We start from the raw sequence: 21,748 nt of genomic DNA, 5'->3' as shown, positions 1-21,748 counted from the left end.
ACCTCGACCTCTGTGCACAGGGTGAGCGTGACAAGCACGAGGGGACAGAGGCAGCCATGCAGTTCCAGAGCCACGGGAGATTCCAGCTGGTGGAGGAGGAGGAGGAGCCAGAGGGGGATAAATCAGTGACCCAGAGAAGGAGAGATGCCTTACCCTGCACAGTGAGGATGAAGTGCTTCTCAGCTGACCCAGCCGGGTTCTCAGCCACACACGTGTATCTGCCAGTGTCACCCACCTCCACTGCGGCCACCTGCAAAGGGGGAGCCCCCACACTGAGGGCTGCCCTGAGCCAGGGAGCTGTTGGGGCTCCCATGGGGACCAAGCTCCTGGTGAGACCAGGGCAGCCTCCTTTGGAAGGAAAAAGTGCCCCATCCCCTCATGTGTCCCTCCCTGGCACAGCCACCTGCCCAAGGGGACACCGACCTGAAGGACCGTGCCACCCTCGAGGATCTGGTGCCGTGGGCCAGTCACAATGGGGACATCATTCCAGAGCCAGGACACTGCGGGCTCCGGGTGCCCGGTAGCTTCACACTTGAAGTGGACGGTGCCATTGACGGTGGCCATCACCTCCTCGGGCAGATCCTCTGTGCCACCCCGGATGGCCGGGGCAGCTGGAAGCAGGCGGTTATGGGGCTGCCGTGTGCCTCCATCCGATATCCCCCCGGCCCTGTACTCACCCAGCACCTCCAGCCCTGTACTCACCCAGCACCTCCAGCCCTGTACTCACCCAGCACCTCCAGCCCTGTACTCACCCAGCACCTCCAGCCCTGTACTCACTCAGCACCTCCACCCCTATACTCACTCAGCACCTCCAGCTCGTAGTGCAGGCGGTCCCGTCCCGCGGCATTGGCCGCCTCGCAGGTGTATGTGCCCGCGTCCTCCTCCCTCACCGCCGGCAGCTGCAGCACCCGGCCCCCTGCAGCACAGGGACAGGGGCACGTCCGTGGGCTGTCCCCTCCAACCACTCCATGCACAGACCCCTAATGCAGCCTCAGCAGGTCCCACAGGTGCTGTGCACGCTGGCGGGAGCAAGGGGACAAGATCCAACCTCTGTCATGCTATGGATGCTCTCAACCCACACAGCTGCTGCAGGACTGCCCCCCAAACCCCACGGTGGGGGTCTGTGCCCATTACCTAACAGCATCAGCACCCCCGGGCCGGGGGAGAGGGGCTCCCCATCCTTGTACCAGGTGAGCTGGGGGGGTGGGATGGCGCTGGTGTCGCAGTAGAGCGCGGTGGGCTGGTCAAGGACAGCCTGCCGGTGCTCTGTCACCTCCCCATCCTGGTCTTCTTCCCGGTAGAAGATCTCAAGAGCTTCTCTGGGGCTTGTTTGCTGCTGGAAGAGCGGAGGCACTGCAGGGACAGGCTGTGGTCAGCTGTGGGGAACAGGGACTCACACCCCCAGGTGCAACCAGAGCACCTACCCGGGCCTGACTAGGACCAAGGGGATGTTTTCCATCAGGCATAAACTTTTTTCCTGCTCATCCTGCTCTGCTCCCGCATGGAACCAAGGACCCCTTCTCTTGGTGAGACACCCACTGCTCTGGGTGCAGGTTGTCCACTCAGGGCTCACCTTGGACATGCACGATGAAGTCCCTGTCGTCTTCGCCCACAGCGTTGGTGGCCACACAGGTGTAATGCCCCGAATCTGAGGCACTGGCTGGTTTGATCTGAAGGACCTGCCCCTCACTGAGGATCTGGAGGTGTCCGGTGCTTTCCAGGAGCTGCATGGAGACCCCAGACCCAGGGCAGGGGAGAAACAGAAGGGCAGGAGGAGAATTAGACCCCCAGGAGCAGAACAGAGCCCAGACAGCCATATCTTCCCACTCCATCCACCTGGGACAGTCCCCAAATCCAGCCGCTCCTCCCTGGTCACAGTTAGGACCTCACCTGCTTGTTCTTGTACCACCGGATGGTTGGCTCAGGCACAGCCCAGGTCTCACACTCCAGCATCACTGTGCTGTTGACCTTGGTTTTCACCTCTTTCACAGCAAATTCCCCCGAAGGGTCATCTCTGGAGATCCAAGGAGGAACTAGTGGGGAAATACAACAGAGCTGGGATGAGAGAAGAGCCCCCAGCACCCTTGCTCTGCCCTAATCATTGATAGGCAGCACCTCAGGGCAGTGCTGACACCCAAAGATGGACCCTTGGTAAGTGATGTCCCTCAGGTGTCTGTACTGGGACCAGGGGAAGGAAGGGAAAGGAAGGGAAAGGAATAAGCACTGGCTTGGTTGCAGTATTGGGGTCACTGCAAGAATTAGGAAGGACATGGAGAGCTCCCTCACCCAGGACCTTCACGTTGTAGTTCTTCACAGCCTCCCCGTCTTCGCTGGCCACGATGCAGCTGTACGTGCCTGCATCCTCCTCCTGGGCATTCAGGATCTGCAGCCCGTGGCCACCTGGGAAAGGGGGTCTCCTGAGAGGGTCGCTGCTCACAGCCCCAGCTGTCTATCCCCAGTGCAGCACCTGAAGGCATCTCAAGGGACCTGCTGATCACCTGCAAGCCTGGCTCAGGGGGGTCTAGTGCTGGGTGCCAGGTTTATAAAAACCAGCACTAAGGAGGCTCTAGCTATTACCAGAGGATGGAGCACAGAGAAGAGCAGCCTCTACCCGATGGTCTGAGCCCCTTGGGTCCTGCAGGATGATGACTCACCATCCCACTGCCCTGGAGCAAAGCCAGACCAAGAAAAGGCCTCGCTCCCACTCCCCCAGACATGCAGTAAGGGGTTACTGCACTCGTGCAAAGCCAGTGGACACCAGCACAGTACCAGGGAGCAGGAGGACATTTCTAGATGCTTTGAGAGGAACCTCGTCCTTGAGCCAGGTGATGTTGGGAGATGGGTATGGCAGAGCCTCGCAGACCAGGGAGATGGGGTTGTTGATGATCACTGTGACTTCTTCTGCAGCAGCATCGTGGGCATCTTGAGCAAAGGTAGGAATGGCTGCAGAGACAGGTTTGTATGACAGATCAGCATTAGCACCCACTTAGACTTCCCAGTGCTTCATCCTCCCTGACCAGAGAGCATGATCCAAGGTCAGGGAGTTAGATTTGGTCACAGCATATGCCACCTTTAGACTCTGCCTTGTCCTGCTGCCCTCCAAAAAAACATGGGGGACACAGAGGACACATTCCCCCTTCCCACAAACCACCATCAGAGATGGATCCTGCACTAGGTGGACACTTTAGTTCCTCCAAGAGATCTCACAAGGGCTTTGGGACAGGTCCAGGACCTCATGCCAAGCTGCTGGCTGCAGGACTAAGGGATCCTCACCACCTACCTGGGGCAGGCCATTAAAAACCCTTTAAGTCTGCTCACACCTGAGGCTCTGCCTCCATCCAAAGAGATCTCATACCCAAAACATCCAGCAGGTAGTGCTTGGTCTGGTTTGCCACAGAGTTGGAGGCCACGCAGGAGTAGCGGCCGGCGTGAGCCAGGGAGGCTCTGGGGATGTGGAGCACGGAGCCGTCAGGGGACATGGAGAAGGTGTCCCCACTGGGAAGAGGGTGGTTGTCTTTCAGCCAGGTGATCTTAGGTTGCGGGTTTCCTGTGTGGGGTGGAAAGCAGGTTTTGGCCTTTGTGTAAAGCTTTTCCATGTGTGAGCACACCCTGACCGGGGTCACTGCACCAGAGCTTTTCTGGAAAGCAGGGACATCAGCCCAAATCAAAATTATTATCATGATCTGGATCGGGTTTTTAGAGGCAGCTGGATGAGCCAGCAAGAAGAAAGAGAACTGTCCTGAGTGGGAGGTGATTAATTATTCCCGTTACTAAAGGAAGAACCAGATGAGAGGAATTTTAGCACCATTTGGGAAAGATTGGAGCTTACACTGTGGAACAAGCTCCTCACGTGGGCGTCCCCACCCTATAGTGCTTCCCAGAAAGCCCAACTGCAGAGCCAGGAACTGTCCCAAAAAAGCTCTTCAGACAATTTCTTAAGTCTTCGACTGGAGTCATCTGTTTGTTCCACATCCCAAAGGGAAACTCAGGTCTGTTCCTGAGCCCCATCTCTCACATGCTCATGCCACCTCCCCTCCCCACTTGATGCTCACCTGCAGCCAGGCAGGACCAGGTGACAGGCTGACCCTCTGGCACTTTGATTGTCTCTTCTTCACCTGCATTCTCGATGTGGGGAGGAACTAGGAACACAAGCCACCAGGGACCTCAGCAGCTGGCCAGCATCGCTGAGCCTCTGAGCTCACATCCTAAGACACAAAGGGCTCAAGCTCTGTAGCTCTCAGCATGTCCAGTCGTAACTCATGCCTGTTCCTGCAAGGGTGGAGCTCTGAAATCCCACCGGGAATCCTGCAGCAGACAGAAGACCCCTCCTTACCCAGGACCTCCACGTAGAAATGCCTCCTGGCCTCCCCAGCTATGTTACTGGCCAGGCAGGAATAGTGGCCACCATCCTGTGCTCCGGCATGGGTGAGCCTCAGCAGCCAGCCCCCTGGAAACACAGAGCACAGAGGCCTAAGGGCCCTGATCCAGGCACCAACACATCCCAGTAGAGCTCCTGTAGGACTGGAGCTCCACCATGAGTTTAAACTCATCAGTGTTGGGGCAAAAGCACTTCCAAAAGCACTCATCTCTCACAGCATCCAGATCCCTGACCTGAAAGCACATGCACGTTCTCGCTGGGGGTGACAGGAGAGCCATCCCAGAACCAGGTGACTGTGGGCTGGGGAACACCAGTGGCCTCACAAGTCAGTGTCAGGGATTCTTGCAGTGAGACGGTGACATTGGTTGTCAATCCTGATCCTTGAAGGAACTCAGGAGGAACTGGGGATGCAGAAAGGAGGGACATCCATTGTCAAAGCACACAAGACATCAGAGGAAAGCAAAGTGAGTGAACTTGGCTTTTCCCCACCTTCCTGGTTTGTAGAGTTTGAGGACACAAACCCAGAAGGACCATTAGCATCAACTGGAGTTGTCGACTTCAAAGGTGTTATGGGACAGTTGACCCACAGCAAGAATGTGCCACTTAGTTGCACACCTGAGCCCAGGCTTACAGTGTGACACCAAGCTGGCCACACGCCCTGAGCCACCTCAGGCCTTATATAGCTCAAGTTCAGCTCATGGGGTTTCCCAAGTCTTAGGCAGGACTTTATAAAGAGTGGGATGATCTGCTGTGTTGACTATGGGAAGAAATGCCTGCCTAAAGGACACAGTTCTACAGCTATTCCTGGAGCATAACCCTGCCAAGACCTTCTGTGTGCTTGGTTGTCCAGGATCTGCTCCACTCCACATCAGGTTGCTCCATGTGGGACATCACCACCCTCCTGATCTCGCCTGCACGCACACCCCCCAGCCAGCAGCCCCATCCCACATCCTTACCGTGCACCACAACATCAAACTCCCTCTGCTCCTGCCCCTCTGCGTTGGCCACCAGACAAGTGTAGCGTCCCGTGTGGGTCACCTCTGCCCTGGGGATGTGCAGCCGCCTCCCTTGCTCCGTGAGCAGGAGCCCGACCCCACCAGCCACGGGCTGCCCGTCCTTCACCCACATCACGGAGGGCGGTGGCATCCCCATGGCCTCGCACTCCAGAACTGTCTGACCACCCTCGATGACAGAAACCTTCCTTGGGGTGTTGCTGCTGCCCTGGACCCTCGGCAGCGCTGTGGGCAGAGGGACACAGGGGGTAGGTGACGCTGTAGCAACTCCCGTGGCCGTGCACAAGTGGAGGGGCAAAGCCAGCCCAGGTAACAGCATCCCTTCCAAAATACCCAAGGCACCAGGCAATGGCTTTTAGGTCCATCTGGACCTTGCACTGAGAGAGGTGACAACACCTTCAGCCACCCCCACGAGTCCTCCATGTCTCTGGGCCCCCCAGCTCACCATGCACCTCCAGGCGATGCTCCTTGCTGCTGCTGCCGGCGGCATTACGGCACTCACAGGTGTAAGTCCCCTCGTCCACCAGCTGTACCTTCTCCATGTACACCACACTCCCTCCCATGGACACCAGCTTTGGGCTCCCAGGCTGGGTGGAGAGGGGCTCACCTGCCCAGGAAAGGGGAGAGCAGCCTCCTGTCAGGCTCCCAGCAGGACCAGTTCCCACCCAGAAGCTGGATGCTGCTCAGCATAAAGCACTCCGTGCTCCAAGGAGACCAACATCTGGGTCAACACGTGCGTGGGGAGGGATGAGACTGAGAAGCAGTGCCCTACCATCCTTCTGCCAGCTCAGGGTGGGGAAGGGGATCCCATGGCACTCGCAGGCCAGCCTGACAGACTGCCCCTCCAGCACAGACACAAGCTCAGGCTCTGCTGAGGAGAAGGATGGAGGCACTGCAGGGATGAGAGGAGCAGCTTGTTGATGGCACCAGACAAGAAGAGAAGGGCAGCTCCTCACTGGAGCTCCCTCCTGCTGGATACACACCACCTGCAGCTCTGCTGGTGCCACTCAAAAACCAGCAGGACTCCCCTGCCCTGGCTCCACGTGGAAACAATAATCTTGTCTCTCCAGCCAAGTCAGCAATGCTTTTGACTGCACGTGGCCCACAGCAGAGGATGACCAAGCATCCCACGCCAGGCACACAAGAGGCCAAGGTCAGGTTGGCCAGACACAGCCTTATTAAGTAGCCCTGCTCGCTAAGAGGGTTACCCAACTCTTTCCATTATTCGGATGCTGTTCTCAGTTGCTCATAAATACAGCTGGCTGGAAAACAGTAACTCCTTCCCATGAGGGATATCAGTTTGTAGAACAAAAACCCCAACACCCAGAAACCCCTGAAAAACAAAAACAGCAGAACCCAAACAATCCACCCGAGCCAGGACGGCAGACGTGCAAACATTTCCCTGGGAAGGGATCGCAGGAACAAGCCCAGACCAGGAGAACTGGATTTTCTCCACTCCCTGGCTACCTGCCCTCAGGACTTCCACCAACTGGCCTAGAGTATCCCTGAGAAAAGCCAGACCTTGGCTCAGGCCCTGGCATTGTGGACATGCTGAGTGGTCTGGGAGGCTGCAAAGACGCTCAGATCAAGTGAGAAAAAGTGGCCAGTGGCCATCTTGGCAGCAGCCCTGGAGCCAGCACTGGCATCCACCCTGACTTGGCCAGGGGGACAGAAGGGGAATGGTACCTACAGTGACCACCGTACTGATGGAGTGCAAAGAAAGGACAGGAAAGTCCTGGCAACAGCAAGGAAATCCTTCAGTCTGCTGCCCAAATTTCTAGAAGACACTTCTGTTTCATCACTGAAATCTCCCCCCAAGGCTCAGGCAAACATTATCTTTTTTCCCCCCCTCTCACCCCAGCCTGGTGGGGGTTTCCTGACACCTCCAGGTGTGTCATTTTGCTGAGTGTTAATATTTTGGTCAGGTGTTTTCCAAACAAGGATCAATATGTCCTCAGGGACATATTTTAAATATGAAAATGGAATAGCATACAGTCTACCCTTTATATACACACACTATATATATATTTACATCCCTGATGGGGTGTTTCAGTCACAGTGGCCCTTACCCCACACGTGGAGGTTGTAGTGTCTCTCAGGGTGGCCGGGCACCTGGCACGTGTACCTGCCCACATCCTGCACGGTGGCTTGCCCAATCTGCCCAGACAAGGAGAGACACTAAGCAGACACACAAGCAGAGCTGGACCCACACAGCCTCTCCATGGCAGGATTTTGTGCCAGCAGAAGGCATGGGGATGGAACCAGCATGAAGGGTGGGAATGGTGCTGAGCCATGGGCTGGAACACCCCCTCCCTCTGCACTCACTCTCTTGCAAGGGTGAGGAAGAGGGGACAGGCGCCTTCACAGCCCCATTTCCCCTGCCATCCCCTGCAGTATCCCCAGACATCACCTGGAGCACAGTCCCCTCTGCAGACAGCTGCACACCCGGCTTTGGTGTGAGCAAACTCCCGTCCTTCAGCCAGCGGGACCCCTGAGCAGGGACCCCGGGGGTCACACACTGCAGGGTCACAGGCTGGCTGACGATGACAGTGACGTTCTCCTCCTCACCCAGGGTGGTAGGGGGCACTGGAAACCAGATCAACAGGGCAACACCTTTCCCAAGCCATCCACTTTGATCCTCCCCAGCCCTGTGAGCTTGCCAGGGGACAGCAGAGCAGCCCCACAGTCCTAAGAATCACCTCCAACCCACATTGGTGGGAAGGGGCTGGGATGCACAGGGGTACTTACACTTCACCTCCAGGGTAGTCTCGTGTCTGTCCTCCCCCACAGCACTGCTGGCTACACACGTGTACGTCCCTGAGTCCTGGAGACGGGCGGTGGGCAGGGACAGCATGTGCCCACCAGAGAGGATCTGTGCTTCCCCAAGACACAGACAGCCCAGATGAGCACAGAACCAGAGAAACTCATAGGCAGCTGGGCTGCATGCTGCCTTACAGGGATGTGGGAATGGGCATAAGCCTGCCTTGAACCCATTCTCAAAACATCCCGGGGACCCTCTGCCCGATCCTGGCCTGCATGGTAGGAAAGCTCAGTGCAGGGCTGAGCAGGTCTATGCCCCCATGGACCAAACATGGGGCAGGTCTGGGTGACATTGCACCTGCTCAGCTCCATCAGTTGTTTTTCTAAAAGCCAGTCAAGAAAAAAGAGCACCTTCCTGGAGGGACATCTCCAGTGAGTCCCTCTCCATCAGGGTTTGTCTCACCTGTGGGCCACCCATTGCCTCGCTGGGCACTGGGTTGCCATCCTTCAGCCACAGCAGCATCGGAGCTGGGGTCCCTATGGCATCACATTCCAGTGTCACCGGCTCGTTCAGCAGCACCGTGAGGGGGCTGGGGCCAGTTGTGATCTGTGGGGGCACTGGGGGACAGAGAAATGTCACCAGGCACAGCAGGACACAAAAGGGACAGGGTGGGCAGGAGACACTGTGATGGAGATCAGGCAACACCCATCCAGGGTGTCGTGGTTTTCTAGGACATTGCTTGGGATGAACGCAGGGGATTGCATGGCTGGAATTGTGAATGGGGCAGAGGATGGGGGATCTGCTAAACCCACCTTCCAGGGATGTGTCCCGAGGGCTGAGACAGCCCCACTGGTTTCTAGCTCACACGAGGGATTCCACGGGGGGAAGCACCCCTCTCTCAGTGTGCACTCACCAGTGACCTGCAGGCTGTACCAGAGCTCAGCCACTCCGGCCACGTTGGAGGCCACGCAGCGGTACCTGCCGGCATCGGAGAGCCGGGCACGCTGGAACTCCAGGCGCTTCCCATCCCTGGACAGGGTCTGTCCCGGTCCAGCCAAGAGCTCCTCATGCCCCTTGTACCACATGATATCTGGAGGGAGCCAAGCTGTGAGGTGCAATGCTGCTGTCCCTCTCACCCAGGGGACCCAGGGAAAGCCCCAGGGATGCAGGAGCAAGAGCAAGGAAGATGATTGACTCACGAGGAGCAGGCAGCCCCGAGGCCAGGCACTCCAGGGATGCTGTGCCGTTCTCTGGGACAGCCAGGTCCACCGGGCTGGGCTCGATGTTTGGAGGCACTGCAACCCAGCACTCACCATCATCAGCTCTGCATGGCCCAGGCTGTCTGCAGCCACCACAGGGCAGGGCTGGGCAGCGCAGCCGGGCTCACTGCTGCTCCCCAAGCCAGCCAGCAGGTTAGTTCCCCACCCCAATGAGACATTCATCCTCCCCACCTCTGCTCCCTGCTTGGTTTCTCACCCAGCACCTTCAGTGTGACATCCTCCTGATGGAGGTGGGAAGGGAAAATGGGGCTGGGGAAGACCCTCCCCCTGGAAGCACCCACCAAGGATGGATGCTATGCTTTACTGGGGTGTCAGTGGCCATCAGCTCTCAGCCTCATCAGCAAAGGACAAGAACCCAATACATCAGGATATTGACTCTACAACTACCAAAAAGCATGGCCAAGAACACCCAGCCCTTTGGCCAGCCATGTTCTCCCAGACACATGGGATGGATATTGGATCTTGCCCCAGGTGCTGCGCTCACCGTGTACCAAAACCTGCACCTCCACCTGGGCCACCCCTGCCCAGTTGCTGCCCTGGCAGACGTAGAGCCCTTCATGACCCAGCCCCACACGGGTGATCAGCAGAGTCCCACCGTCCTCAGACACCACCACATTGTCCTGCTCGCCCAGAGGGTGCCCATCCTTCAGCCACCTGTGGGGAAGGGGACAGGCAGCAAGTCCTTGGTCTGTCCTGCCACCACCCGCTCCCCATCCCTGCACACCAACAGGGTGAACTGTGGGTTGCTGGCAGCAAGGACTGTCTCCTGGTCACCTGGATTTGGGTTGGCAGTGCCCAGATTGTTAGGCAGAGAATACCAGAGGCAAGGAGAAGGAATGGATGCCTCCTAAGGGACATCCCAAGCCAGAGGTCACTATCACACATCCTGGGATGACAGGCAGGACACACCCCTCTGCAGTACTCACTGGATCTGGGGTGGAGGGGTGCCCATGGCATGACAGTGAATCCTCAGGGAGGTGTTGGCAACCGCTGTCAGGTGACTTTCCCCATTGCTGATCCACAGCTGAGGCGGAGCTGGGGGGAAAGGGGACCTCAGGCTGGGACCACCCTCAGGCACTGGCACGGGGATGTGGGAGCAGCCAAGGGCTTGGAGGGTGCAGGACCCCAGTGGTACATTAAGCCCTTGGGAGGAGTATTTTAAGCAGGGATGTGAACCTTGGACGTGCAGGCTGTAGGTGAGCGAGGTGTTCCCCGCGGTGTTGGTGGCTGTGCAGGTGTAGAGCCCGGTGTCTGTCACCTGGGGCTCGGCCAGACGGAGGGACCCCGAAGGGAGGACACTGTATCTTGGGGGAGAGGGAAAAGAAATGCTGGATGGTAGGAACAGCCATGTCATCCATCACCTACCCCCAGACAAGAGCTAAGGGCTGAGAGCTCACTATTGCCTTGAGACAGCCAAGAGAAGATCCCCAGGGCCACCTCCCATTCAGGAAGGGTGGCAGTGCTGCCCATGGGGGCAAATCCCCTTTGCTTAGCCCCTGCACGAGCTCAGCATGAGGCAGCACATGAACCCAGGGGGATGAAGGGGAATGGGGGTCCCCAGGGAGCACAGCCCCTGCAGCTGGAGCTGGCCACGCTCTCACTCCCAGCCCTGCCTGTGCGCCACAGACATAACATCATCTCAGCCCACGGCTGCAGATTCCTCCTCGTGTGCACCCATCAATCACCCGCCACGTGAGGACAAGCCAGCTGAGATGTGGGGAGCAGCACAGGCCAACCACAGGAAGCCAGACACGAACAACAAGGCACCACAGTCCCTCAAGAAGAGCAAACCCAAGATGCCTTCCCTGCTTCCCCATCCCACAGCAATCCTCAGGTACAGGGAAGGAAGTGCTTAACCCCAAGAGCCAGGCCCATGAGTTTAGGGGCCCCCAGCACCCACAACCCTCCTTACCTCGTGGTGGCAAGAGGCAGCAGCTGGGACTGTCGGCTCCACACCACCAAGGGAGGGGGGTATCCTTGAACCTCACAGGGCAGCGTGGTCTCCTGCCCCAGGACAGCCAGGACGGTGACAGGGTCTGGCCCCTGTGATCCATTCACACTGATCCTGGGCTTTGCTGGATGGAGAGGGAGCACAGCTGGTGCAGGGACACCTCAGGTGCCCTACAGCCCTCATCGCTTCTCTTCCCATCCTGCAAACCCATCTGGAACCTGGATAGGTGCTCCAAGGAAGCCATGAGTGTTCCCAGGTCATGCTCTCCCAGCCAGTCCCCTCTGGAGCAGTCCTGGGCACTCACTGCTGATGGAGAGCTGCATCTCCTGGCTGGAGAAACCTGCGGCGTTGGTAGCTGTGCAGAAGTAGGTCCCAGCGTCCCCAGGGGAGGATGAAGGGATCAGGAGGGTCCCATCAGGGTCAAGGTGGTATTGTGGACTCAACAAAATGGGCTCTGTGCCCTGCAGAAGGAAGGGAAGGGAGGAAGACAGCAAAGACTGTCCCATGAGCTGAGCAGCCCAAGGGCAAGAAGAGGGCTCTGGACCCATCAGAGCAAGCCATGTTCTGGTCCCAACTTCCCAGGATACCTGGTGCCAACTCTCCAGGCACCCACAGCCATACTAGAGAGCTACACTACCCTCAAACACAGCACCCAGGGTGACCCAAAGCTGGGTGGCAGAGGGACAGCAGCCTGCCTGTCCCTGTCACCTACCTTGGCCCAGGTGACTGTAGGGGGGGGCACACCAGTGGCATTGCACCGCAGGGTGACAGCCTCTCCCTCGGTGGCAGTGACAAGGACAGGGCCAAGCTCAATGCTGGGAGGAACTGGGAAGGAAGATAAGCACCTCACCCTGCATGGCCAGGGCCAGATCTCCGCAGAGAGCGGTGCTCAGACACCCAGCACCCTGTCACTCACCGTGGATGACGAGGGACACGTCCTGCCTGTGTGAGCCGAGGGCGTTGGTCACCTCACAGGTGTACCTGCCTGCATCCCCCTGGGATGCCTGGTCCATGTGCAGGCTCCCATCAGCCCGGATGGAGTAGTGGTCACTTGGGGCTACCTGGGCACATGCAGAGAGCAGGACAGTGAAGGGGTCAAACACCACCTTATCGCTGTGTCTTTAGGGCACATCTAGAAACTGATCCTTGAGCAACAGAACATCCTGATGTGGTGATAAAGCCACGTTACCCTCCCAACACAAACGCTCCCCTGGCATCTTTCACCAGCAGCTTTGGCCTGGCCGGTTGTGACATCCATCCTGCAGCAAAGCCCCTACTGCAGGGCAGCTGCCCACTCACCCACCCACCACCCCAGCAGGCATGGAAACCTCACCGTTTGTCCATCCTTTAGCCAGCGGCGGGCTGGGAATGGCCTCCCAGCCAGGATCACACAGGGCAGTGACACAGGCTGGCCTGGGAGCGCGTGGACCACAGGGGATGCAAGAGCTATTTCTGGGGCTGCTTGAAAGAGGGGAAAGGGAAACAATATTAATTGGTGATAAACTGGCCAGGAACACCCAGGAGAGAGGATCTGGATCACCTTTTTTCCAGGGTCCAGATCCTGGCTCTGCACAAGGCAGAGATTTATCTCCCCCAAGAATTTGGGGATATTCGCCGCAGTTTGGGTTCAAGCACATGTCAGTGCATTAAGTCAAAGAGATGCAAGGGCATTATCCAAACCCTGCCCTGGGGTTTGTTGAGCATTCCCAACAGCTGGCTCGGGTGCAGATGTGGCTGCTCCAGTCTGCCACTCACTGCCAGCACAGCCAGGATTGATACACCAAGCAAAGCATGGAAAAGCAAACCGTGTCCGGTGACTGTGAGCTTGACCTCCGCTTGGATTTTCCCAAACTCGTTCTGGGCTTCACAGACGTAGATGGCTTGGTCTTCCAGCGAGGCACCTGGGGCACAGTGGGGACAAGCCTGAGCCTGGTGGGGCTGGAGAGCCCCGAGCGAGCTCCGGGATGGGCGACACCACCCTCCCCTTCCCTCCCACCACCTCCAAAGGAGGACAGACTCGGTGGCACTGGAGGCTTGCAGGCTGTTGCAGCACAGCTAAAGTTGCACAAGTTAAAAATACAAATAAACGTGTGCATGCTCAGCTCTTACTGTTGATGAGGAGCTTGGCAGCCTCCAGCTGGCTGGAATCCCCCCGTAGTCCCTGCCAGCCCTCCACGGGCTTCCTGTCCTGCCGGGACCAGGTGACGCGTGGCGGGGGAGATCCCTCAGCGTGGCACAGCAGGGTCACACTTTCCCCAGCTGTGACCTCCATGTCACCCAGGGGCTCGGGAAAGTGAGGGGCAGCTGGAGGAGAGAGCAGTGGAAAAGGGGCTCAGGCAGGTCCAGCATCCCAGCTTCCCACTCTGAGCACAGTCAAGCCTGGAGAAGGGATGGGACTGCAAAACCCATGAGCCAGGTGGCCTCACAAGTTACAAGACAGACTTAAAGCATTTGGGGCTCTTCCAAAGCTGTTAGAGCCACTGCAGTTTCTGTCCCTTTCAGTTACACTCAGCAAAACCTCTTGCACTTTCATCTCTTCTCCCTCTGGTGGAAAGCCCTGAGCAACGGTCAGAGTACCTTGATTTTCAGACGCAGAGAAGTCAGGCCCTACCTGACTAATCCCACCGATTGCACTTTGCATCCCCAGCTGGGTCCCAAGCCATCATGTCCCCATACAGTAACAACTGCACTGGCTTCTGTCACTTGCTGAAACTCTTCCATCCTCCCAACTCTTAGAAATCCTGCCAGGCTTCTGCCTGCTTGTACCGAGCACTAACACCCCCCTGCTGGGAAATCCGGGAGGCGGCAGCAAGAAGAGACTTGGGAAGCAGCAAGTGGGAGCTGAGCCCAACAGGAGAGCAGAGACTTACAGCCCACATCCAGCTGGGTGCTGTCGAAGGCGACGCCGGCCTCGCTGAGAGCCTCGCAGATGAACTGCCCCGCGTCCTCCTCCCGCACCTCCTGCAGCCTCAGGATGGCGCGCTGGGTGCCGGCTGGGAACGTCGCCATCGCCTGCTCACCTGCCCAGAGACCCCCACATCAGCACCCCAAGTGCCCCTGTGGGTCCCTCCCAGTGCCGGGCCAGGGGACCCCAGTGCGTGGAGGGGATCTGCTCCCCAGCTCCTCCCAATCTCACCTTTGTACCACACTATGTGGGGTGGGGGTGCCCCCGAAACCCAGCACTCCAGGGTCACGTCTTCTCCCACCAGCACCTTCAGGCTGGGTGTCACTGCCAGGATGGCGGGAGGCTCTGTGCCACGGGGAGAGATGGCTTTGGTCTCCAGCCATGGAGCCCTGGGACACACTCCATCACACGCAGCCCCATTCCAGCTGTGCTGCTCCCCAACACCCTCCATCACACACAGCCCCATCCCCAATGTGCTGCTCCCTACACCCTCCATCACACACAGCCCCATCCCCAGTGTGCTGCCCCCAACACCCTCCATCATACACAGCCCCATCCCCAGTGTGCTGCCCCCAACACCCTCTATCACACACAGCCCCATCCCCAGTGTGCTGCCCCCAACACCCTCCATCACACACAGCCCCATCCCCAGTGTGCTGCTCCCCAACACCCTCCATCACACACAGCCCCATCCCCAGTGTGCTGCTGGCCAGCAGGGAGCAGGTACCAGTGAACTCCAGGGTGATGACTTGCTCATCCCAGCCCAGTGTGCTGCCAGCATAGCAGCTGTAATTCCCTGCATCCTCTGGGACAGCAGCCTTGATGTGCAGGGTACCCTCAGCATCCCTAAAAACCCTGTGGCAAACAGGGAGAGAGAGGGAGAAATGAGCCCTGTGAAAGCAGAGGTGATGGAAGATGTGTTGATATAAATGAGTGGGCTTCAGGCCATCCTGCACACGTGGCGAGTGCTGGGCATGTGATGGATGTGGGTCAGCACTTAGAGCCAGCTCTGTCAGCTGCTGCAGGGAAGGACTTTGCTTTGAACCAGGAAAAAGCACTGAGAATTGGGCTTTTTCATCTCCTGAATCAAAAAGCCTTCCCGAAAATCCACTCCAGAACTCACAGCCTGACACAGGCAGGAGGTGGAAGGCAAAAGCAGAAGAAATTAAGAGGAACTACAAGGCATGTTTTGAGACTTGAGCACACACCATGTGTGCAAAGCACTGTGAGTCCCCTTGGTGGGGACAGTGACCTGGATAAGGCAGGACAGCTTAAAAATAAATATATGAAGTTAAGGCCAGCAGCATGCCAAGCATCTGAGGTGCGTGGGATACTGCAATGCCTCCCTCTTTCTGGAGCTATGGCAGCCCCAAGCCACTCTCCCTCAGCCCATACATCCCTGGAAGGGAAGCATCATCCCCACGGGACAGGGAGGATGGAGGCACCCAGGTCCCCACAGGTTACCTCTCGTCCTGCTCCAGTGCCCAGCCCCAGCGCTTCCAGGTGGTGTGGGGCGGGGGGTGGCCCCCGGCCGTGCAGTTCAGGTGCAGCTCCTGGCCCCTCCTGAAACGCTGGGGGCTGGGGCCCACCTTCACCCACGGCGCCTCTGCACGGGGTGGGAGCAGGGCTCAGCCCCTGGGTGCCATTCACTACCCACCCATGGGGCAAAATATCACCTGGGCCAGCGTCCCACAGGGGGCAAAGCCTACCCTGGATGAAGAGCCAGAGGGAGGCGGTGGCAGTGCCGTGGGCGTTGTGTGCCACACACTCGTACAGGCCCCCGTCCCCCGGCCGCGCGCGGCTGATCTCCAGAGAGCGGTTCTGCAGCAGCCGGGTCCGGCCATCCCCTGGCTGAGCCGACTTCCCATCCCAGCTCCACGTCAGGTTGTAGGGCACATCCCCCAGAACCAGGCAGGACATGACCACGTCTTGGCCCGGCGAAGCCGTGATGTTGTCTGGGGCGATGAGACGCGGTGGCGGCTCTGCAAACACAGGACACCAGGGTGAAAGGAGCCTGTGCCCAGCCACAGACACAGAGAGGGCACCAAGGCTTGGCACAAGCAGCCCCCACCTGACACAGAGACGTAGGCACGAGCCCGTGTCACCCCGACCTTGCTCATGGCCATGCACTCATAAAACCCTTCATCGCTCTTGGACACTGCGGGGATCAGCCAGCTGATGTTCCCTGAACGCCTACAAAAAGGGAGGGGTGAAAAGGTGGGCACCCCCATACCTTGGGACTGCCATGCCACCACCCCAATCCTAATCCCTGAGACTTTTTTTCCATCTGAGTCAGGCAAAGGGGTGCACCCACACTGCCTGCAGACATGTCCCTCGGAATTTTCTTTTTGAGATGCTCAGAGCTTGCAGGCAGCACAGAGCATCCCCCTGGCCTGCACAGCTCAGGGGCTGTTCCTGCCCATGTGGGTCCCTCATGGAGCTCATGGGGCCATACCAAATGCTCACCTGAAGAGCTGCTCTTCCCTGAGCTGCACCCTGCCTCGGCTGAGCTTCAGGCGGAAAGGGATCTCACTCCGTGCAGAGCAGGAGATCAGCTGTGGCTCACGGTTGTAAGCCTGGATCTTGCTGGAGATGTCCACTTTGGGCAGACCTGGAAGCGTTTGGGGATATGCAGACATGTAACACCACTCAGGAGCTCACTGGGAGCTGCCTTGGGAAGCAGAATAAAAAATAACCAGGGAGAAATCAAAGCAGAGGCAGTGTTGGAACCTCTGGTCCCCGCTCAGCACCTGTGGGGAGCGTGTGTTCCACTCACCAGGGACCACACTGGTGTAGGTGACCCCAGAGAGGCGGTGCAGGGGGTGGCCCTGGGCGTCTTCACCCTTCACCTTCAGCAGAAAGTCACCTGGGGGGACACGGAGAGGTGAACCCACCCAGAGCTGCCCCGAGGAGGAGTTGGAGAGGGGCCACATGGGCAGTGAGAGCAGGGCATGGCCAGAGGTGTTGAAGAGCTCCATCTCCTGCAGGCGCCCAGGCGGCCTCAGACCGGTGCAGTTCACCACCACGGAGATGGGCAGACCTGGAAAGCAGGGAGGGGAAAAAACAACCAACCACACTCCTGGCTGCAAGATGCCCAGGTGCAGCACCCAGCCCCCTGGGCAGCACCAGCCTCACCCTGCACCGGCTGCTCCCCAGGCTGGCTGGCGTCAAATTCCGGCTGGGAGGAGAAGCTGGCTTGGAAATTAATGTTGCTGATGCCCGTGATCCTCAGTGAGTGGCGGCCACTGCTCCGGGTCTGGAAGCAGATTGAGAGGCACGTGCTGAGGGCAGGGAAAGGGAGAGGTGATGGGAAGGGAGGAGGTGGCAGCCGGTCCCTTCCAGCCTGCTCACACGTCCTCTGCCTGTCTGGAGATGGACGGGGAAAGCTGACACCTGGAAAAGTCTGGCCAGCTAAATATCCATCAGGGAAAGGCAGAGGATGTGCAGGGTCTGCCACCAGCCTACCGTGACCAACCACGTCCCTGGCTCATAGGGCTCCACAGCCACCACCATGGCTGAGTTGGGGATGCTGAGAAGTTCCTTCAGACCTTGGCCTGTCTCCAGGACCTTTCCTGCAACAGTAAGGGAACCTCTGGGTTGGGCAACCCAAATCCATCCCCTGGTCCCTGCAGCAGCCAGGAGCCCCCTCCCTAGGGGCTCAGGGTAGTGCAGAGCCCACCACAGCTCACAGCCAGGACAGCAGGGAAATCCCTCTTAAAGCCAAAGGCAAAGCCATCCCTGGAGGAGATGTTGTAAACAACAATCCCTTGTTGTTTACTGAGGGGTTTTATTTGAGTTTTCAGGGCAGGGTTTAATGAACCCCTTTCTGCTTGTCCTGACCTGAGGTCTCTCTGGAAGGCAAAGCATCACCCCCTGTCATCACTTTCCCCTGTGCTCCTACCTGCTGGATCCCAGACCTTGATCCCTGGGGCAGGGCCGCTCAGGGAGATGGTGACCTCCCTCAGGCTGGGGTCAAAGGGGACAGGCCACGTGTGCTCCCCACCATCCTCATGGTCCGTGGACAACAGGTGGACCTTGGAAGCCTGGATGGCCTCCTCCACCCACTTCAACACCTGGAGGCACGTGGGGGAGAATTAACCTGGATCCCCCCTCACTGACAGATGAGTGAGGGGTCATGTTGGGAGCAGGGCTGTGTTGCACCAGGTCACAATCTCAGGCACAGCTGCAAAACAGCACCCAGGCAAGGGAGAAGCCCCTGTGGGGTCCATCTGGTGCCAGCACAAGGGGGCTCAGGCACAGGTGGGCTGGAAGTACTGGCCCTGGTTGAGCCCCCCTTGTAATTTGGTGTAGTTGTTATTGCCAGGAGTGCCACAGCTTCAGCCTCAGCCCCAGGCAGACACTTTCCTTCCTTAGGGGCTGGAAGATCAGTTCATCCCCAGGATTCCACAAGCAGCCTTCTCCAGCCCCCACCCCAGCTTCAGACTGAAGTGGGGCTCCCAGAGCAATCTGGAGGTGCCTTGGGCACAAGGATTCACCACAGGCAGAACACAAGAGCTCAGCTAGCTAGGCTGGACCACACGCCCTTCAGCCACTCCGTGTGGGAGCAGGGATCCCCACTCACCTCTGTCACCTGCTGCTTGTCCAGGTGGAAGATCTGCCCGGAGCTGGTGGCAGCGATGCGCTCGTACACGCGGTACCCGGGGTGGCTCCTGTCCCCGCAGTCCCCCGTCAGCACGAACACCACCTGCCACAGCAACGGTCCCTGTGGCATCCCACACAACCACCAGCCCAGGGAGGGGACACAGCCAGCATCCACCAGCATCCCAGTACACTGAGTCACCCAGGGAATGGAAAATCCCCCTCACTACCAGGCGGCACAGTGGGGGTTATCACTGTGTTTCACTGATGCGCTGCTGCAGTGTTCCCCAAGCTGGAGCCTGGTGGGCAGCATCTCTCACCTGGGTTTGCTTGTGCTGCAGCAGCCTCAGCAGCTCCTCCTGCTGCTCGTAGTCCTTGGCCCGAGCGTCGGAGAAGACGTAGACAAAGGAGCCGGGATGTGAGATCTCCACAGCCAGCCTGATGGCTCCCACGCTCATCTCCGGGCAGTCCCCTCCACCCTGTGGCACACAAGGGACGTGGCACTGCCACCCAGTGCTCAGTCCTTCCCTGCTGGGCTCCTGGCAGGATCCCACCCAACATCTGCTCATGGGAGGAACTACACCAGTTCGCTGGAGTCAGCCCAAAGCAGCGTGATGGAACTGCAGGGACATGCAGGATTACATGGACCCATCCCTCTCTCAGCTTCAGTGGTGTTTAAACCACCAGCTGGGGGATCCAGGCTCACAGAAGCCACTGGTTTCCCACAAAGATCTTTATCAGGAACATTTGTGCCCACCCAGCCCCTCACCTGCCCTGGCAGCAGAACCAGCCACCCCAGGGAAGTGCAGGGGCACAGTAAGGACCAGCTCCCACTTCCCCAGGGCTTGGCACCCCAAAGGGCTGGGAAACCACTTGCAGCCACAGTGTTACACCTCCTGCCAAACCAGCTGCATCTGAAGGGAAAAGCCACAGGGATTTAGCAATGCACAGGAGGCAGAGCAGGAATGGGGATGGATAAAGCAGGATTAAACTCCTGGGGAGAATTTCATCTGGCAGAAAACAGATGAAATCACTTTAAAAAATATTTAAAAATTCATTTTTCAAGCAGTGCTTCTAAGAGAATAGATTTTTTGCTTCCACAGAGAGTCTGTGCAAACTCTCCTGGGGAGACCATCTCCCTTCAGGACAAGAGCTGTGAACTGGGAATGCAAGACCCTGGGGAACAGCACTGGTGTTACCCACACTCTCTGCTTCCACCCAGTGTGAGCAGCCCCCTGGCAGCCTGGCTCAGCCCTGAGACCCCACCACTCTCCCCAGGGGATGTAGAGATTGCTCCTGGAACCCACCACCATGAAAAGCCAGGCTCCCCCCCAAGTGCCACGGGCCAGAGCCAGGCCTGGCACAGCCGTGGGGCTGAGGATGCCTACCTGGACGTGGAGCTCCCGCAGGCGCTGCTGGAAGAGCTGGGGGTCCGTGGTGAGGGTGGCGGGTCCCACCTCTGCAAACACACCAACACCACCCTCAGCACCAGCCTCCTCCTGTGCCACCTGCACTGCCAGTGCTCCCGAGCACCCACCCCGGCTCAAACTCTTGTGAGACTCAGGGTTCAGCATCTACCCTGGCTTGGCACCAGGTGAGAAATGGATTTGGGCAGACCAGCCATGTGCCTGTACTGTGACCATCTGGGCAGACCATTCCTGTGCCTGGGAATTTCTCCCAACACAACAGGTGATCCCAGCAAGGGTGAACTGCAAACCCAGCACCCTTTTCTGCTGAGGGAGGCTCCCAGAAAAACAATGCAGAAACCCATTCATGGCCTCTGCCTCCTTCCTTGTCTGGCTCCAGTGGTTTTCATTCAGTCCAGTGTTTCTGCTGAAAATAAAGCCTGGGTTCTGCTCTCCTTGTAGGAGGTTGGGGCTCTTTTGATGAACAGTTGTTCTTTTATGGGTGTGCACAAAAAGCCCAAGGCAAAGACAGGGACAGAAGGAAATTATTCTGGTGGGGCAGTAAACTGCCAAAACCTCTCAGGGAGTGGTGCTTTTATTGACATGCCCTGGAAGCACATCATGGACTTGTACAGAAATACCCCCACCACAATTAGGCCAGGGAGATTGGAATAGGATGGAAGTGGAAGAGCAACCCACCAGTGGGTGCCAGCATCCCTGGGAATACTGCAGTGCAAACAGCTCACCCTGTGCCCATAGAGTGGCATGGGAACAGAAGCCCTAGCCCAGCTCCATGCCCTCGACCTGCAGCTCATCTTGTACTGCCATCCCCACCACAGCAACCACCAAGGCATTAAAAACACAGAGAAGGGATCGTACAAGCACTTGGGAAGCGCACACTTCAGCCCCAAACCCAGCCAGAGCCACACCCCAGCTCCCCACAGCCCCATCCCCAGCAGGACACGTGTCCTCACCCTGTCCCAGACGTACCTGGGTCATGGAAGGGGACCAGAGCATAGTTGCTGATGGGCTTCGTGCTCCTGCTGAGTGTCCGCTCCAGGATGCGGGAGGCTCCGTCCATCACCTGCACCAGGTCGTCGTACATGGAGCCAGTGACATCAAAGACGAAGGCAAGAGTGGCCCACCCTGTGCTGGGGGGGCTCTCAGCAAGACTGGGGGTCAGCAGCAGCCAGAGACCCACGAACAGCCCTCCGTGGGGTGGCATTGTGGGGGAGACCCTCAGGTGCCAGGGACACCCCTTCAGTCCTTGTCCTGGTCCTTCCCACAGACCCCCCTCGGGCACTGTCCCCGCACTAGGGAGGGACACGGCGTGAAGGGGCCACACGCGGCGGGGACGGAGCCGGGACCCCGGTCAGGGAACGCCCAGCCGCCCGCAGCTGCGGACCTGCTCCTCCAGCGTTCAACTTCTGGGAGGGAGGAGGGCGGGAGGGAGGA

General features: G+C 58.4%; 1 protein-coding gene across 1 annotated transcript in view; it reads right to left on the bottom strand.

The window, feature by feature from the left end:
- HMCN2 (hemicentin 2) overlaps positions 1-21,518 on the bottom strand; it is a 34,484-nt gene extending 12,966 nt beyond the window's left edge. The window contains exons 1-42 of the mRNA XM_017810328.1: positions 21,284-21,518; positions 20,276-20,346; positions 19,208-19,366; positions 18,871-18,993; positions 18,190-18,361; positions 17,754-17,860; positions 17,424-17,544; positions 17,065-17,328; positions 16,755-16,899; positions 16,360-16,481; positions 15,998-16,270; positions 15,753-15,894; positions 15,016-15,143; positions 14,520-14,633; positions 14,254-14,403; positions 13,493-13,687; positions 13,189-13,284; positions 12,717-12,841; positions 12,300-12,444; positions 12,096-12,208; positions 11,688-11,844; positions 11,345-11,507; positions 10,609-10,736; positions 10,359-10,467; positions 9,917-10,086; positions 9,352-9,447; positions 9,066-9,242; positions 6,164-6,283; positions 5,837-5,998; positions 5,335-5,616; positions 4,612-4,779; positions 4,334-4,447; positions 4,053-4,139; positions 3,356-3,547; positions 2,770-2,943; positions 2,287-2,400; positions 1,891-2,033; positions 1,574-1,724; positions 1,135-1,353; positions 803-916; positions 424-611; positions 154-250 (exon numbers count right to left, since the gene is read on the bottom strand). Of these exons, the coding sequence (XP_017665817.1) occupies positions 154-250; positions 424-611; positions 803-916; positions 1,135-1,353; positions 1,574-1,724; positions 1,891-2,033; positions 2,287-2,400; positions 2,770-2,943; positions 3,356-3,547; positions 4,053-4,139; positions 4,334-4,447; positions 4,612-4,779; positions 5,335-5,616; positions 5,837-5,998; positions 6,164-6,283; positions 9,066-9,242; positions 9,352-9,447; positions 9,917-10,086; positions 10,359-10,467; positions 10,609-10,736; positions 11,345-11,507; positions 11,688-11,844; positions 12,096-12,208; positions 12,300-12,444; positions 12,717-12,841; positions 13,189-13,284; positions 13,493-13,687; positions 14,254-14,403; positions 14,520-14,633; positions 15,016-15,143; positions 15,753-15,894; positions 15,998-16,270; positions 16,360-16,481; positions 16,755-16,899; positions 17,065-17,328; positions 17,424-17,544; positions 17,754-17,860; positions 18,190-18,361; positions 18,871-18,993; positions 19,208-19,366; positions 20,276-20,346; positions 21,284-21,518 (6,325 nt within the window). The remainder of the gene's footprint in view (positions 1-153; positions 251-423; positions 612-802; positions 917-1,134; positions 1,354-1,573; positions 1,725-1,890; positions 2,034-2,286; positions 2,401-2,769; positions 2,944-3,355; positions 3,548-4,052; positions 4,140-4,333; positions 4,448-4,611; positions 4,780-5,334; positions 5,617-5,836; positions 5,999-6,163; positions 6,284-9,065; positions 9,243-9,351; positions 9,448-9,916; positions 10,087-10,358; positions 10,468-10,608; positions 10,737-11,344; positions 11,508-11,687; positions 11,845-12,095; positions 12,209-12,299; positions 12,445-12,716; positions 12,842-13,188; positions 13,285-13,492; positions 13,688-14,253; positions 14,404-14,519; positions 14,634-15,015; positions 15,144-15,752; positions 15,895-15,997; positions 16,271-16,359; positions 16,482-16,754; positions 16,900-17,064; positions 17,329-17,423; positions 17,545-17,753; positions 17,861-18,189; positions 18,362-18,870; positions 18,994-19,207; positions 19,367-20,275; positions 20,347-21,283) is intronic.
- Positions 21,519-21,748: the final 230 nt, after the last annotated feature.

This window comes from Lepidothrix coronata, unplaced genomic scaffold, assembly GCF_001604755.1.
Source record: "Lepidothrix coronata isolate B3197 unplaced genomic scaffold, Lepidothrix_coronata-1.0 Scaffold28, whole genome shotgun sequence".
In the NCBI taxonomy this organism is placed as follows: Eukaryota; Metazoa; Chordata; class Aves; order Passeriformes; family Pipridae; genus Lepidothrix; species Lepidothrix coronata.
The sequence above is the reverse complement of the archived record's forward strand: the minus strand, read 5'-3'. Positions and strand labels throughout refer to the sequence as shown.